This window comes from Dendrobates tinctorius, unplaced genomic scaffold (assembly GCF_039654945.1).
Source record: "Dendrobates tinctorius isolate UK_male_01 unplaced genomic scaffold, ASM3965494v1 ptg000021l, whole genome shotgun sequence".
NCBI lineage: Eukaryota > Metazoa > Chordata > Amphibia > Anura > Dendrobatidae > Dendrobates > Dendrobates tinctorius.
In genome coordinates this window covers 26,195,223-26,213,173 of record NW_027361689.1, presented here as the reverse complement: position 1 = coordinate 26,213,173, position 17,951 = coordinate 26,195,223, and the positions used below count along the sequence as shown (strand labels likewise).

The following is a 17,951-nucleotide window of genomic DNA, read 5'->3' as shown; positions in this document are numbered from 1 at the left end:
GCCAAAAGTGCATGCCCTTATATTTATCTACATTAATAATATTCTTTTTCGACCAAAGCAGATGCCAACAAATCCAGCTGCTAGAACAGAGGAATGGCGCCCGTCAAGAGGACGAGAACAGGGTTTTATTTTTTTAATTTCTCCCGCCCAGACCCACGAGGTTTCATTGTTAATGTGATGGACAGGAAAAAATGACATTTGCAGATATCACACAAAAGCAAGGAAGTTTTAACTTGCAGCCTTTATTATTTCCACTGCATGCACTCGGCGGCGTCGCCATGAACAAAACTGAACTTCAGGACGTTTCATCTCTTAAATTAAATGTCTAGCATTAAGCGAACACAAATGAGGAAAATCTAATGAACCTAAAATGTTTAATGACTATTTCTCCAAATTGTGTCAGGGTACTGAGTATATCAGCCGCCGGCTCCACGGGGGTGATCAGGTCTCCTAAGATGCCGAACGTCCCCACACCAGATGTTTAGAAGGTTCTGAAGAGCTGGTTCTGCAGATATCCCAGGTGCAAGAAAGACGTCTGCGCCTCTTTCTCCAGTGCAGCCAATTCCTGCACTGTCGGGGCCAAGATGTCTACGTGTCCTTTATAGAGGCCACCTACAAAAATGAGGGGAGAAAAAATTGCATTTTACATATAGTTTACTTATAAAATGTGTTCTAGTTAAAGGTAACATGTCATGGGGTGTGAACGGCAGGGAGCAGGTAAGGGTATGTGCACATGACGCCTTTTCCACATGTGTGAACCCTGTTAGGTTTCTCAGGAGGACGCCGCATCAGGAAATTCCGGCCTCTTTTGTCCTCAAGTATTGTTTTGGGTTTTTTTGCTTCTTTTCAACCCTTCGTTGTGACATTTTTGTTTTTAAAACTTGTATTGAGAAAGCAAGTGAGCAGTTTCCAAGCAGAAGCCGCCTGCAGAATGGATTGGTCACTTCTTTTAGCGGCTTTGCGTATTTTGAAAGTTTGAGCACTTAGAACTTAGAAGACACTCGAAAGACTGAACATGTGAACAGCAATGTCATTTTTTCACATTGTGATATTCATTCTGTTTTAGAGTTTATTTAGCGCTTTTTCAGGTGGGTTATGGAGTGGACTCACCTGAAAAAGAAAGCTGTGTACACATACCGTTACAGAACTGGGGAAAATAAGAAGTTTTATATACAGTATAAGTTTGGGGGAAACCTTCATTTTCATTCCCACTCATTCTATCCAAGGAGTCCAGTAGGCGGATCTATCTGTGACTGACAGCCTACGCTGTATAAATACACATAGATAGTTGTCAATTACTGGATTAGAAAGGCCCACTGGACTCAGACCAGAACGAGCAAGAATTACACAAACCCATATATCTGCTGGGCTCCTCCTGTCTATGACACTGCCGCTCACAAATCTATCTGCATGTACTATGGGCCTAAAAACTAACAGGCAGTTGCTAACAGAGGCAACTACCTGCCTATTCTACCCGCCACCAACCACTCCTGCCGGCGATTCAGCTGCTCCTTGTCAACAGAGCAGCTCTATGAACAGGCGTGATTGCTGAAGTCATGCTGATTGACAGCCGGATCCCCATAATAATAAATTTTATTTTTATAGCGCCGACATATTCCGCAGCACTTTACATTTCAGAGGGGATTTGTACAGACAATAGACATTACAGCATAACAATAATCACATACAGTAGATTATAACAAATACCAAGAGGAGTGAGGGCCCTGCTCGCAAGCTTACAGTCTATGAGGAAAGAGGTAGACATGAAAGGTGGGTGGTAACAGTTGCCCTGATTGTATGGACCAGCCATAATGTTAAGTGTGTAACAGTACAGACACAGAGGGCTAATGGATGCATAAAGCATGTGGGAACATGATGCTGGGAACCTGGTTATAGTAAAACTTTTGGCTCTGCCACACAGGGATAGGTTAGGTTAATGTGTTGAGGCGATAGGCCAGTCTGAATAAATGCGTTTTCAGGACACGCTTAAAATTGTGGGGATTGGGGACTAATCGTATTGACCTGGGAAGTGCATTCCAAAGAATTGGCGCGGCACGTGTAAAGTCTTGGAGACGGGAGTGGGAGGTTCTGACTATTGAGGATACTAACCTCAGGTCATCAGCAGAACGGAGGGCGCGGGTAGGGTGGTATACTGAAACAAGGGAGGAGATGTAGGGTGGTGCTGAGCCATGGAGGGCTTTGTGGGTGAGGGTAATAAGTTTATACTGAATTCTGGAGTGGATGGGTAGCCAGTGTAACGACTGGCACAAGGTAGAGGCATCCCCATACTTAGGACTGTTGATGGGGCGTGACTGCAGACATCACGCTGATTGACAGCCGGCTCCCAGCATTTGGGACTCTGCTGACGGGGCGTCAGCATGCTAATTGAAAGCTGGCTCCCCACAGTTAGGACTCTGTTGATGGGGCGTCATCACGCTGATTGACAGCCAGCTCCCCGTAGTTAGGACTCTGTTGACGGGGCATCATCACGCTGATTGACAGCCGGCTCCCAGCATTTAGGACTCTGTTGACGGGGCATCATCAAGCTGATTGACAGCCGGCTCCCCAAGTTAGGACTCTGTTGATGGGTCGTAATCATGCTGATTGACAGCAGAAGAGAAGTCGCTTCCCTGTCAATGCAACATCAGCGGAAGCAGCTGAATCACTTGCAGCAGGGGTCTGTGGCAGGCAGAACTTGTTAGTAGTTAACAACTACCTGCCTGTTTGTTCTTAGGCTCATAGGGAAAAAAAATAGTCGAGGATAGCCCCTTCAAAAGGTAATGTTCATCTCACACCCACATTTAAAATTATTTCCAACTTGGAAATCATGGTCTGCACTTGGATGTGGGAATGCAGCCTCATATAGAGCATTAGCCCCGCTGTACGTACCTCCAGCCGCCCTCCTTTGTCCATAGGTCACTTTCCCATCAAACTCATCCAGGGGCACCTTCATATCAGGCTCCACTTGGGATATAGTGCAGGTCAGGTGCTCCTCAATTTCTGACAGCAGCTGGGAAAAAGGTAATAGCGACATAACACAGGTTAATGATATCGGGATTTTGAAGAAACATCTACAACGGAAGCCACATTAGTGCAGCTAGGGTTAATTATATAGACATCACCCCGATTGTGACTGCTAGATGTAGTGGGACATGTCAGATCTGGAAGTATTCGGCAGGATTGAGTGATATTTATGTAGTATAGCACATGGAAGCTACACAGACAAGCACATTCACCATTCACTCTAAGGAGAACTTAAAGGGGTTCTCCAGGACAATCAATGGGGGTCCGACATCACCCGTCACAGATACTGCAGCGGCCGGATGTGTGTAGTGTACAGAGCAAGACCAGCGCAGCTCCATACCCCACATAGTGGTTACTCTGAAGTACTGTAGCTTCTGTTGAACTGAAAGGGAGCCGAGCTGCCACTAAATGATGCACGGAGCTGGGTTATTCGGGCTGTGCACTCAGTGTACATATGGAGCTGCACACAGCTGATCGATGGGAGCGTTGGACCATCATGATTTGACGAGCCCAGTTAGGTCCCAGACACCCTTTAGTACAACAAGCAGGTTTCCTAAAAGCTTGAGTGACAGATTACCTGCATCTCGTTGTACCAGATGGTGCAGCCTCCTTCTTCCTTCAGCCTGGTGTTGTAACAACCTTTCCCACGACTGCTGCACACGTGATACCAAACCTGGGACAAAATACACAGAAAATTACCGATTAATTCACTTCATGTCTCCAATTCTCATACTAATGTTACAGAAGGGAATTGTTCCTGCCAAAAAATAATGTGTGCTTCTCAGTGACCCACCTGTGGCTTTCGGAAGTGTTCACCCCTCCTTGTCAGTTTTCCCGTTTTGCTACCTCACAACCCTGAGTTTCACCGTTTTATTTTTTTTGAGGGTTTGCATCAGTTCATGTAAAGAACATTCCTACAACTGAGAACATTTGGTTTTTTTTGTGAAGCAAAGAACAAATAGGACAAAATAACTGAAAACGTCCATTTGCATAACTATTCACCCCCTTAACCCCTTCATGACTGGAGCTTTTTTCAATTTTTCATTTTCGTTTTTCGCTACCCTTCTTTCCAGAGCCATAACTATTTTTCCATCAATATGGCCATGTGAGGGCTTATTTTTTGCAGGACGAGTTGTACTTTTGAATGACAGCATTGGTTTTACAATGTCGTGTAACAGCAAACGGGGAAAAAAAATTCCAAGGGCGGTGAAATTGCAAAAAAGTGCAATCACACTTGTTTTTTGCTTGGCTTTTTTGCTAGGTTCATTAAATGCTAAATCTGACCTGCCATTATGATTCTCCAGGTCATTACAAGTTCATAGACACCAAACATGTCTAGGGTCTTTTTTATCCAAGTGGTGAAAAAAAATTCCCAAATTTGCTAAGAAAAAAAAAATGCACAATTTTCCTGAGACCCGTGGCGTCTCCATTTTTCGTGATCTGGGGTTGGGTGAGGACTTATTTTTTGCGGGCCGAGGTGACGTTTTTAATGATACCACTTTTGTGCAGATACGATCTTTTGATCGCCCGTTATTACATTTTAATGCAATGTCACAGCGACCAAAAAAACGTGATTCTGGCGTTTTGATTTTTTCTCTCGCTACGCCGTTTAGCGATCGGGTTAATGCTTTTTTTATTGATAGATCGGGCGATTCTGAACACAGTGATACCTAATATGTGTATGTGTGATTTTTTTATTGTTTTATTTTGATTGCCCCCCTTTCGCCCCAATTTCAACTTTTAGTATTTTTTTAATTTTTAAACACTTTTTTTGTAACTTGTGGCATGCTTCAATAGCCTCCATAGGAGGCTAGAAGCATGCCACACTTGATCAGCTCTGCTACATATGGCTGATGAGCAGATCTCCCATATGTAGCACATTTACTGCATTGCTATGCCGTCCACCGGGCGGTGCTCATAGCAATGTGCCTGCAACAACCATAGAGGTCTCTGAGACCTCTGGTTGTCAGGGCAACGCGTCGCTGACCCCCAATCACGTGACGGGGGTCGGCAATGAGCTCACTTCCAGCCCAGCGGCCGGAAGCAGTAGCTAAATGCTCGCTGTCAGCGTTTGAAAGCGGGATTTAACTAGTTGATAGCTTGCGCCTATTGCGGGCACATGTCAGCTGTTTATAACAGCTGACATGTCGCGGCTTTGAGGTGGGCTCACGGCTGGAGCTCACCTCAAAGCAGGGATCTCTGACCGCTGACGTACTATCCAGTCAGCGGTCAGAAAGAGGTTAAAGTCAGTACCTTGTAGAGCCTTTGTGGCAATCACAGCTGCAAGTCACTTTGGATAAGTCTGTATGAACTTTCCATATCTTGCCACTTGGATTTTTGCCCATTCCTCAAGGCAAAACTGCTGCAGCTCCTTAAAGTTAGATGGTTTCCTCTGTTGAATAGCAATCTGCAAGTCTGACCATACATTCTTACTTGGATTAAGGTCTGGGCTTTGACTAGGCCACTCCAAAACATTTACATGTTTCCCCTTAAACCACTCGAGTGTTGCTTTAGCAGTATGGGTCATTGTCTTGTTAGAAGGTGAACCTCTGTCCCAGACTCAAATCACTGACAGACTGAAACAGGTTTTGCTCAAAAATATCTGTATTTTGCACCATCTATCGTCCCAAAAAAAAATCCCCACAGCATGATGCTGCCTTCACCAGGTTTCATTGTGGGGATGGTGTTCTTGGTGTGATAACCAGTCTTGGTTTGGCACCAGACATAGCGTTAACGTTGGTGGTCAAAAAAGTTAAATTTTCGTCTCATCGGGCCACAGCACCTTCCTCCATACATTAGAGGAGTCTCCCACATGTCTTATGGCAAACTCAATATGAGAATTACAATTTGTGTGTGTACGTAAAGGCTTTTCTCTGACCACTCTTCTATAAACATCACCTACATGGAGTGTAAGGCTTAATGCAGTGTGTATGGACAAAATACTCCAGTCTCTGCTTGGGAACTCTGCAGCTCCTTCAGGGTTACCTTTTGGTCTTTGCGCTGCCTCTCCGATTAGTGCTCTCCTTGCCCCGGCTGAGAGTTTTGGTGGGCGTCCCTGGTCTTCATGGCGGTGTCTGGAGATCTCCCTGGTCTTCATGGCGGTGTCTGGAGATCTCCCTGGTCTTCATGGCGGTGTCTGGAGATCTCCCTGGTCTTCATGGCGGTGTCTGGAGATCTCCCTGGTCTTCATGGCGGTGTCTGGAGATCTCCCTGGTCTTCATGGCGGTGTCTGGAGATCTCCCTGGTCTTCATGGCGGTGTCTGGAGATCTCCCTGGTCTTCATGGCGGTGTCTGGAGATCTCCCTGGTCTTCATGGCGGTGTCTGGAGATCTCCCTGGTCTTCATGGCGGTGTCTGGAGATCTCCCTGGTCTTCATGGCGGTGTCTGGAGATCTCCCTGGTCTTCATGGCATTGTTTGGAGATCTCCCTGGTCTTCATGGCGTTGTTTGGAGATCTCCTTGGTCTTCATGGCGTTGTTTGGAGATCTCCCTGGTCTTCATGGCGTTGTTTGGAGATCTCCCTGGTCTTCATGGCGTTGTTTGGAGATCTCCTTGGTCTTCATGGTGTTTGGTTAGTGTTGCCTCTTGTTAATGGTGTCTCAGCCTCTGTGGCTTTTCAGAAGTGTATATACTGACAGACCTGTGATACTTAAATCGCACACAGGGGGACGTCCTGTCACTAAGCATGGGACTTATGAAGGGAATTTCACCAAGAAATTTTTAGGGGCTTCCTACCAAAAGAGGGGAATACATATGCAAATTTATAGCTATTTCATACATTCCATACATTAATTTATGTCTATTTTTCTCACTTTACCAACCTAGACTATTTAGTGCTGATGCATCCACGCAGATTACAAAATGATTTTTAAACACAAGTTGTAATGTAGCAAAATAAGTAAAAAGCCAAGGGGAGTGAATACTTTCGCAAGCCGCTGTATGTTTTTTTGTGGTTGTCTCAACATTACATAACACCCACTGCAGACATCATAAAAAAAGAATGAACATTTGTCATTTACATGGGGTCAAAGAAGAATATCCAGCACCGACTTATTACATTTCCTTAAGTATTATGGCGCCACCTGGTGTTTAAGGTGTATAGCAATGCCCACATCCACCTGATGAGCGGAGACCTTTAATAGTCAATGTCGCTCTGAAGAAACACAGTTATTGGTGGATATTGGGATGTCTCTGACATGCTTCCTTTCCCTTGTAGAGCCTCAACGTTACAGTATCAGCACTACATGCAATTAATAAATGATTGAGCTTCCAACTGTCTGATGCAATTATTTTGGAGGGCAATTTTGCTGCGAGTCAGGGTTTGCAACACCCATAAGACACGAAGTAGCAGTCCCACACAACACAAGTCTTCTCTAATCTGCTTATGACACGAATTTTGTGCAAATATGCAAATATTGTGCATTTACAATTGTTACCTGCAACGACGCAACTAAATTCTATGGAACTGATTACATTATGCTTGACTAGTGACTACCGGCCTCTCCCCTGGTAATGACGGCTGATAAGAGGTTCTGCAGCAGCACAGTGTCAGTCTCAGAATATAATACAACATGGATGAAGTCCTGTCCATCCTCGGTCTTATTACTACGTTCTGGACCTTCGCAAGGGATCTGTCCTGCTGACAACCAGAGAGCGACCAACAAAGTTCCAGGAATCATCCTTTGTATTTAAAGTTCTTTAACCCTTTACTAAACAATTTTAAAATCCAAAAGTAGTAAAAAAAAAAACAAAAAAAAAAAAAACACCGTATTATCGTACGCGATTTAAACCTATAATTTCAAGAGGTTCTTTAATTTTTTAATTTTTTTTTTTTTTTTTTTTTTTTTTTTTTAAAAGGGAATCTGTCACCCTTTAAGCCGCTGCTAAGAAAACGCTCAAAATGACAGGTTCAGAACATGCAGGGTGATTCTACAACAGACATTACTACATTGGATTCTACAATAATAATCATAAAGGATGACAGAAGATGAGCACTGCAGCTTCGTCCGTTGCTTTCTGGACTCAGCACGCGGCACTGACTAAACGGCGGGGTATGTTCCCCTGCGCCGTCTGCAAACTGTAATGTTTCAGGAGCGGTCTTCAAAAGATTTACTATGAAGAGGAGCAAAACATGGATTTTTGTGAGTACTCATGGTAAAATCCTTTTCTCCGAGACGCTCATTGGGGGACACAGATACTGTGGGTGTATGCTTCTGCCGCTAGGAGGCTGACAAGTGAAAAAAAGAGGTTAGCTCCTCCTCCGCAGTATACACTCTCACCCCTATTGCGGGCGGAAATCAGTTTGGTGCCAAAGCAGTAGGAGGACAACAAATCAGCCTTAATACAGGTACAACATGTCCAAAGGAAAACACCACCCTTATATCAAATAAGTAAACACATTCATTTAAACAAGAGCCAACTGGCTAATAGGGTGGGTGCTGTGTACCCCAATGAGCGTCTCGGAGAAAAGGATTTTACGGTGAGTACTCACAAAAATCCATGCTTCTCCTTCGTCTCATTGGGGGACACAGATACTGTGGGACGTCCTAAAGCAGTCCCTGGGTGGGAGATGGACTCACCGATCCAAGCTACATGCACCGCCTGTTTAAAGGTGCGCCACCGTTGCTTGGAGAATCCTTCTACCCAGGCTTGCATCCACCGAGGCCTGAGCATGGATATTATGTTTGGCAAATATGTGCAGGCTGGACCAGGTTGCTGCCTTGCAAACCTGTTCCGTCGAAGCCTGATGCCGAAGCGCCCAAGAGGCGCCCATCGCCCGGGTAGAGTGGGCTCTGATCCCTGCTGGAATCGGCGTGCCTCTAATGCAGTAGGACTCCTGAAGAGTCAAACGAATCCATCTGGCTATGGTCGACTTTGAGGCAGCGAGTCCCTTCCTGCGTTCTTCAGTGAGCACGAACAGCGTGTCCGTCTGAGGAAAGGGTGCCGTCTGCGACATGTACGTCCGGAGGGCTCTTACCAAGTCTAACGTGTGAAGAGCCTTCTTCCACACGGTGCACCGGTGCTGGACAAAATGAAGGCAAAACAACATCTTCATTGATGTGAAAAAGAGGACACGACCTTCGGCAGAAAAGGAGGGGTTGGTCTGAGGACCACCTTATACCTAGGGAAAGTGAGGAACGAAGCTCGGCAGGATAGAGCCTTCAGCTCTGAAACCCGCCTGATAGAAGTGATGGCCACTAAGGGAACAACTTTCCAGGAAAGGTACCTGAAAGCGATATCCTGAAGCGGTTCCAATGGAGCTTCCTGCAGAACACTTTGGACCATGTTAAGAAACCAGGCGTCCATCGGCATTTGTCTCCTGCGGACACCTGGGGCAAAGCCAGAGTCTAATGCTCTACCGACTGAGCTATCCAGGCTCTGAGCCCGACTGGAGAAAAACCAAGAAGCTGGAGATCGAGAATCTTAGCGGAGAAACACCGCGGCCTCGACAACAAGCAAAGAACACCTTCCAGGTGTGGTGGTAAATTCATGCTGAAGTAGGCCTCTGGGCGCTAATCGTTGTAGCGACCACCTTGCTCCCGAACCCTGCCTGGGTTAGAATACAAGATTCAACGGCCCTGCCGTCAAACACAGGGTCCCTGAGTTCGGGTGGCAAATTAGCCCTTGAGACGGTAGATCTGGGCGCCCTAGTAGGCGCCCAGGAACATGGGCGAGCAGCTGCCTTAGATCTGCGTACCACGCTCGACGGGGGACCAGTCTGGGGCCAGTAGAATCGCCGGCCCCCCTTCCATCTTGATCCCTTTGCTGACTCTCGGGAGTAGTGGCAGTGGGGGAAATAGATATGGGAGGCGAAACTGGTTCCATGGCAGAACCAACGCGTCCACCGTGAATGCCTGTGGGTCCCTGGCCCGAGCGACAAATGTGGGCACCTTGGCATTCACTCTGGAAGCCATCAAGTCAACATCTGGAGCTCCCCACAGTTGACAAATCTGTTGAACTTCGGGATGTAGAGACCACTTTCCGGATGCACGATCCTGCCGGCTGAGGAAGTCTGCCGCCCAATTTTCCACGCCCGGGATGTGGACAGCCGAAATCACCGAGTGGTTTGCTTCGGCCCACTGAAGAACGTGCTCCACCTCACGCAAGGTTGCTCTGCTGCGGGTGCCCCCGACAAATTATGTAAACCACCGCCGTGGCGATGTCCGATGGAATCCGGACGGGGCGGCCTGCTAGAAAGTGATGAAACTTCTGCAGAGCCAGCCGAATTGCTCGTATCCCCAATAAGCTGATCGGGAGGCGTGCCTCCTGTGGCGACCACCGTTTCTGGGTTGTGTGGTGGCGAAACACCGCTCCCCAACCGAAGAGACTGACGTCGATTGTCATTATCAGCCCATGACATGGGGGGAAAGATTTCCCCTAGGTTAGAGAGGAACTGGTTATCCACCATCCGAGCGACTGCCGGACTTGAGAGGACAGTTTGCACCGCCGATCGAGCGTGAAAGGATTCTTGTCCCAGGCTGACACAAGGCGTGCTGCAGGGGGTGAAGGATGGAACTGGACGAAAGGTATCGCTTCGATTGCTGCCACCATTTTCCCTACGATCCTTATCGCGGATCGGATGGTATGAGGGACTGGTTAGCGTAGTGTCCGGACTGCCTGCCGGAGACTAGCGCTCTTTCCTGAGGGAGAATTATCAACCCTCAGCAAGTGTCGAAGATCATTCCTAGGAAGGAGATCCTCTGAGCTGGCACAAGGGATGATTTCTTTGCATTGACCAACCATCTAAGCGGCAAGAGTATCTAGTGTGATGTTGACACCTTCCTCACATGCCCGTATTGACGAGCCCTTGACCAAGAGGTCGTCCAGATAAGGCAAGACGACTATGCCTCAAGAATGCAGTGTGGCCCTGACAATTGTCATAACTTTTGTGAACACTCTGGGAGCCGTGGCTAGCCCGAAGGGTAGCGCTACGAACTGAAAATGCTGAACGCTGATGGCGAAGCATAGCCACCTCTGATGAGGAGGAAAAAATGGGAATATGCAGAAATGCGTCCTGGCTGTCAATTGAGGCCAAGTATTCTCACTGCTCCATGACCGCTATGACTGAACGGAGACTCCATCCAGAAATGTCTGATCCTGATGAATTTGTTCAGAAGCTTTAGGTCCAAAAACAGGCCTGACAGACCCATCCCTTTTGGGAACCGTGTTCCGGCACTGGAACAATGACTCCGTTGTACAGGAGCGACTTGATGGCTCCCAATAGAGCCCTTACCTGGGTATCCACCCTGGGAAGCCGGGAAAGAAAAAACCATCTTGGAGGGTATCTGACAAATTCTATTTTGTAACCTGAGGACACCAATTCTTTTACCCATGCATCGTGAGTGATGTTGGCCCAGATGTGGTGAAAACAGTAGGCGGCCGCCCACTTTGCTGGTGTCGTCTGGTTAAGACCTCGAGTCATTTGGCCGATGATCCTTAGGATCTGGGTCCCCTCGATCTGGCCTGTTGAGCATGCATTCTCCCCAATGGGTTGGCTCTATATGACCTGCCGCTCCCTATCCTGATTGGGGCAGCCTGAGGTGGTGGAATTGGGCCCCATAGTCCACCCGGAGTCTTTTAACGCATGACCCCGGACCGGACTCCTATTCGGGTCCTGGACCAGGTTCAGGCTGCTTAGCGGCCGCCACTTGACCAATGCCGTCACGCCCGGCCTAGAATGGCAGGTAGCACTGCGAAAGGCCCGAAAACGTGCCTGAACCGGGTGACGAAAAAACGATGTACCCTTCTGTTGAGGGAGAAACCCGCTCTTTCCTCCTGTGGAGTCGGAGAGAAGTTGATCCAAAAATAGGCGGCAATGATAAGGCAGGGAAGTCAAGGACTTCTTGGAAGTAGAATCGGCCCGCCATGTCCTCAACCATAGGGCTCTTCAGATAGAGATTGCATTAGCGGCAGCAAGTGCTGAACAATTGGACGCATCCAAAGACGCATTCAATACATAATCTCTGGCTATCGTCATCTGACATGTGACCTCCGAGATCTCTGCAGGTAGATCCTGCTCCTGCACGACCTTGTTTAATGTTTCTGACTATGATATCATAACCTTGGCTACCCAAGTTGCTGCGAACGAGGGAGCGAGTGCAGACCCTGACGCCTCATATACTGAACGAGCTAGGCTCTCAATAAGGCCGTCCGTGGGATCTTTAATCGAGGAAACCCTAGGGACAGATAACAGGGTCCTAGTGGCCAGGCGTGAAACCGGAAGATCCACTATCGGGGATTCCATCCCTGTTTACGGAGGTCCGGAGCAAACGGACAACGCGATCCGAGTGCCCTTTAACCCGAGAAAAATGCCGTTTTGGACGTTCTCTGTGCCGCTGCACTATGTCCTCAAACTCAGGGAGTGACACGCGGCCCCGAGGGCGGAACTTCCGGCCGCGGCCTAGCTCCGGCCTCAATCCTTCCCCTACCAAACCAGGGTGGGGGGGCGCGGTACCAAAAGTGGCGCTACTGACCGGCGCAGCGTTCCTGTCCTGACGGATCCAGCCCTTCTTTTGCATGGCTAGTGGACGCCGTGAGGCGTGCTGCGGCTGTGGGCTCCAGTCCGAAATCTTCGCAGGAGCCCTCCCCGACCCTCTCCTCAACGATGATCCTCTTTAGCCTGAGCGCAGGTATGTGAGGGGGTCTTTGATAAAAAAATAGGACGGTGCAGGCACCCTAGCTCCATCTAACCCCTTCAGGGGGTGAGGAGAGGGACCGTCCGCCACCTTGCAGCACCGCCGTCTAGCATTGGTGGAGCAGTGGGGGCCGCACAGACTAGTCTTGTGCCTCTGTGCAAGCCCATGGTTTCAATACCTAGGGATGGACAGGGCTAAGTCTGACATAATGTCCCACGTCGCAGGAAAGGATACGTGGAGGGATACTCGCACGTGCTCGCCCGTTGATGGTTTGGGGAAATCGGATCCTTTCAATAGGATGCGTTGCCCCTGTCTCATCTTCATAAAATAACAAACAAAAATAGAAGTCTGGGGAAAGGTCCCAGATATGTCCCTCGGTGCGGGAAAGTATACGCGGAGACGATACTCAACGCATGCTCGCCCGTTGATGGTTTGGGGAGATCGGACCCTTTCAATAGGATCCGTCGCCCCTGTCTCATCTTCATAGTAAACTAGAAAAAAATAGTCTGGAGAGATCCAGACTGTGTGTTCCTCCATAGGACACTAAGCAAAAAACTGATTTCCACCCGCAATAGGGGTGAGGGTGTATACTGCGGAGGAGCTGCTAACCTCTTCTTTTCACTTAGTGTCAGCCTTCTAGCGGCAGAAGCATACACCCACAGTATCTGTGTCCCCCAATGAGATGGAGAAATATATATTTATTACAGACCAAAAGTTTGGACACCTCATTCAAAGAGTTTTTAATTTCCATGACTATGAAAATTGTAGATTCGCTCTGAAGGCATCAAAACTATGAATTAACACATGTGGAATTATATAATTAACAAAAAAAGTGTGAAACAACTGAAAATATGTCTTATATTCTAGGTCCTTCAAAGTAGCCACCTTTTGCTTTGATTACTGCTTTACACACTCTTAGCATTCTCTTGATGAGCTTCAAGAGGTAGTCACTGGAAATGGTTTTCACTTCACAGGTGTGCCCTGTCAGGTTTAATAAGTGGGATTTCTTGCCTTATAAATGAGGTTGGGACCATCAGTTGTGTTGTGCAGAAGTCTGGTGGATACTCAGCTGATAGTCCTACTGAATAGACTGTTAGAATTTGAATTATGGCAAGAAAAAAGCAGCTAAGTAAAGAAAAACGAGTGGCCATCATTACTTTAACAAATGAAGGTCAGTAGGTCCGAAAAATTGGGACAACTTTGAAAATGTTCCCAATTGCAGTGGCAAAACCATAAAGCGCTACAAAGAAACTGGCTCACATGAGGACCGCCCCAGGAAAGGAAGACCAAGAGTCACCTCTGCTGCAGAGGATAAGTTCATCCAAGTCACCAGCCTCAGAAACCGCAGGTTAACAGCAGCTCAGATTAGAGACCAGGTTAATGCCACACAGAGTTCTAGCAGCAGACACATCTCTACACAAACTGTTAAGAGGAGACTGTGCAGCAGGCCTTCATGGTAAAATAGATGCTAGGAAACCACTGCTAAGGACAGGCAACAAGCAGAAGAGACTTATTTGGGCTAAAAAACACAATGGACATTAGACCAGTGGAAACCTGTGCTTTGGTCTGATGAGTCCAAATTTGAGATCTTTGGTTCCAACCACCGTGTCTTTGTGAGAAGCAGAAAAGGTGAACGGATGGACTCTACATGCCTGGTTCCCACCGTGAAGCATGGAGGAGGAGGTGTGATGGTGCGGGGGTGCTTTGCTGGTGACACTGTTGGGGATTTATTCAAAATTGAAGGCATACTGAACCAGCATGGCTACCACAGCATCTTGCAGCAGCATGCTATTCCATCCGGTTTGCGTTTAGTTAGACCATCGTTTATTTTTCAACAGGACAATGACCTCAAACACACCTCCAGGCTGTGTAAGGGCTATTTGACCAAGAAGTAGAGTGATGGGGTGCTACGCCAGATGACCTGGCCTCCACAGTCACCAGACCCGAACCCAATCGAGATGGTTTGGGGTGAGCTAGACCGCAGAGTGAAGGCAAAAGGGCCAACAAGTGCTAAGCATCTCTGGAAACTCCTTCAAGACTGTTGGAAGACCATTTCCGGTGACTACCTCTTGAAGCTCATCAAGAGAATGCCAAGAATGTGCAAAGCAGTAATCAAAGCAAAAGGTGGCTACTTTGAAGAACCTAGAATTTAAGACATATTTTCAGTTGTTTCACACTTTTTTGTTAATTATATAATTCCACATGTGTTAATTCATAGTTCTGATGCCTTCAGAGTGAAGCTACAATTTTCATAGTCATGAAAATAAAGAAAACTCCATATATCCTCTATATATCATCTTCCTCCTTTTGCATGACCCTGTCAGCACTTTACCCAAGCGTCCAAACTATAAAATGCTTTAGAATTCATCATTTTTTTACCTTTTCTTTTTCTGTTGCAACCAGAGAAATTGCTAAACCCATTCTGAAAAAAAAAAAAAAGAAACTTTATGAAAGCACAAACTCACAGCATATAGGAATAAAGAATGACAAATGGTTCTTCTGCGTCCAATGCCCTTAGACATAGAATGCATCATTGTACTTTTAAAGTGTAACAGTCAGTTTAATTTTTATTCCATAAATCAATAGCACACATATAAGCAACTCTGACATATTTTAACAGACAGATCTGCTTCTTTCTCCTCCTGGATGGATCATTCATTCTCAATTGATGGGTAAAATCTGTATTTAGTGAAGTCACATTTGTCCCATTACTGTGATTAGAGATGACAGTTGGTGCTTTTAATAGCCTATAGAAGGGGGAGGAGTTGGAGGACAGACATTCTGCTGTAAGTTCACCTGTGTTACGCTACAGGAGATGTGAGCAAGAGTGGACCCACTGGACCGTGACGTCGAACCCTCCCTGAGCGAGCGCACCAGGTGGACCGACCCCTATACAGGGATCGTTTGGGAGCAGGCTCAAGAAGTTCAAACGTCACGGCAGCCAGGACCAGGGGTCGGCTCAAGAGGATGAGCTGCAGGGAAGCGGTGGAGGACCGGCCAGATTTCCGGGATAACCAGGGTCCGGGAGCAGAGACAGCGGAGCGGGCGGACAAGGGAGAGAGAGCAGGACCTGGGCGGAGGCAGGGGTACACCGTACTGCAAAAGAAAGACACAGGAAGGGTTAGCAGGGAAGCAGGCAGGCAAGGCACAGGAGCAGGGAGGGCGCGGGCTGGAGCAGACAGCGAGCAGCAGCGCGCACGGCCTAGACTAAGCGAGGAAACTCGACAGTCAGGCGCCTCCCCTAAGGGAGGGCGGCCTGAAGTACCTGCGGGTGGCCACCGATTGGCCAGGTGATGAAACCGGGTCAGGGCATGGTGATAGACGTCCGTGCTGAAGGGACGCGCGGTCTGACCCCCCGGCGCGTGCACGGAGGCAACGTGCGCGCGGCAGAAGGCAGAGGAGGAGCGCGCCGGGAAGCCGCCCGTCGGAAGGGGGGGGAATTGGAGGCGCGCGCCGGAGCTGGCAGGCAAGAGGGACCCGGAGCGGAAGCAGACGGCGCTGCGGGACCAGCGGTAAGTATGGAGGCGATGGGAGCAGCGGTGCTGACAACCTGAATTAAAGTTACAGATCTCTGCGGAACTTCACTTACCTATACATTGAGAATGACTGATCAGTCCAGGGGGAGAAATAAGCAGATTTCTCTAATAAAATATATTATAAAGTTTCTTACTTTCACATATTAATATATGAAAAAATATGTAAAAATCCTCTTAAAAATATCCCATTATGTCACGATAGTATTGAATCCAACCCCATTACCAACATCTGCACTGAAGATAGAAACAAAAATATTGCAGTTCTTTCCTGCCTGCTTTCCAGGTAGTGGGCTAAACGGGGTGTGGTTGTACCTGCTCATTTAGTCCTATGAGGGTTACAGTAAGACTTTAATGGAACTTTCAATAGGATATGCCAAAAATATCCGATAAACAATTCTGGAAATAGATGCGTGTCTCAGACAATAATGGCTTATCCGATTCCTCTACACCAAAACTTATAAAGTAGACTAAATAGTATGTGGAGCTTCTAAAGTCAGCATAGTAAAAGATATCAGGCACAAACTTAACAGGCTTTTTTTCCACATACAATCTTTTTGTCATGTTTTTTCCATGCCTTTTTCGAGGGTAAAAAATGGCGCAAGTTAATCCTAAAAATCTCCAGTACGCGCTGCTTATTTTTTCTTTGCGGATTTTAAGTAGCAAAGTTTCAAATCTGCAGCATGCCAATTCTTTCAATGTTTTTGGGGCATTTATCAACCATTTAAATGAATTTAAAAAAAAAAAAAAAAAAAAAAAAATCTAAAAAAGCGTGTAAAAGTGCATTAAAAAATGTACGTATATTTTTCCTCCCAACACTAGATTTTGGAGCAGAAAAAAATTCAACGTGTGCACACAGAGTCAAAAAGGAAACCTGGGATTTATTAGGTTGCGAACGACGCATTATTCGATACCTCTCGGCTCGGCCCACTCTGCCGATACGGTGCACGTAGTTCTGCTTCTCATCGGGAAGGGTCACATTGATGACTGCAAGGTAGGATAGAGAAGAATTTCACCGATCTGAACCCACATCCAACTGTATACAGCATATATCATACAAGGGGCGCTCACCGTAAGGGACTCCACGGATATCGATACCTCTGGCGGCCACATCCGTGCAGATTAAGAACCGAACATCGCTTTTCTTAAGAGAATAAAAACAGCGTCGCAGTTAACAGTTACCCTGGTTTTTCTTTTTTTTTTTTTTTTTGTAAGTTTTTAACAATTGAAAAATACATGTCTTCCTAAATGTAAAACATTGATACAATTTATTGAGCAGATAGCGATTAGGACACATCCCTGATGTACGAACATTGAGCCCGATCCATCAAAGCTTTTATGCCAGTATGTCATATAATTTTGGCACAACAGGCGGCTGCGCAAAAACTGAAATGACAATTTGAATTTAACAAGTGGCGGCAATCGCTACGCCACAAATCTTACTCCAGCAGGGACTGGAGGAGGATTTTTGGCAAGGCACACACGTAGGTGCGGGTCACTCGGCCAACGCTCCAGATTCACGAAGAAGCATCTGACTTCAGTCCATCTCCTCAACGCCGGTCTTGGAAGTATCAGCCCCATTGATTTGGGAAAAAATAACTTAAAGGTTTTTTTTTTTATCTTTGTTTTTAGAACATGGACGATCTATTGTTAGAAAAAGTCTTCAACATTACATTGGGGTCTGACTCCGCTGTTTAAAAGGGACGCAGAGCTCTTCTACGTTGCAATACTCTACCATTGCATGGCACCTAAAGTGTGGG

At 46.9% G+C, this 17,951-nt stretch overlaps 1 protein-coding gene across 2 annotated transcripts in view; it reads right to left on the bottom strand.

Moving 5' to 3' along the window:
- Window positions 1-222: 222 nt before the first annotated feature.
- The window catches only part of DDX1 (DEAD-box helicase 1), a 52,759-nt gene continuing 35,030 nt past the window's right edge, over window positions 223-17,951 (bottom strand). For both annotated transcript variants that reach the window (XM_073568251.1, XM_073568252.1), the window contains exons 21-26: window positions 17,263-17,335; window positions 17,106-17,178; window positions 15,038-15,080; window positions 3,602-3,697; window positions 2,890-3,010; window positions 223-612 (exon numbers count right to left, since the gene is read on the bottom strand). In XM_073568251.1, the coding sequence (XP_073424352.1) occupies window positions 482-612; window positions 2,890-3,010; window positions 3,602-3,697; window positions 15,038-15,080; window positions 17,106-17,178; window positions 17,263-17,335 (537 nt within the window). In that variant the 3' untranslated portion in view covers window positions 223-481. The remainder of the gene's footprint in view (window positions 613-2,889; window positions 3,011-3,601; window positions 3,698-15,037; window positions 15,081-17,105; window positions 17,179-17,262; window positions 17,336-17,951) is intronic.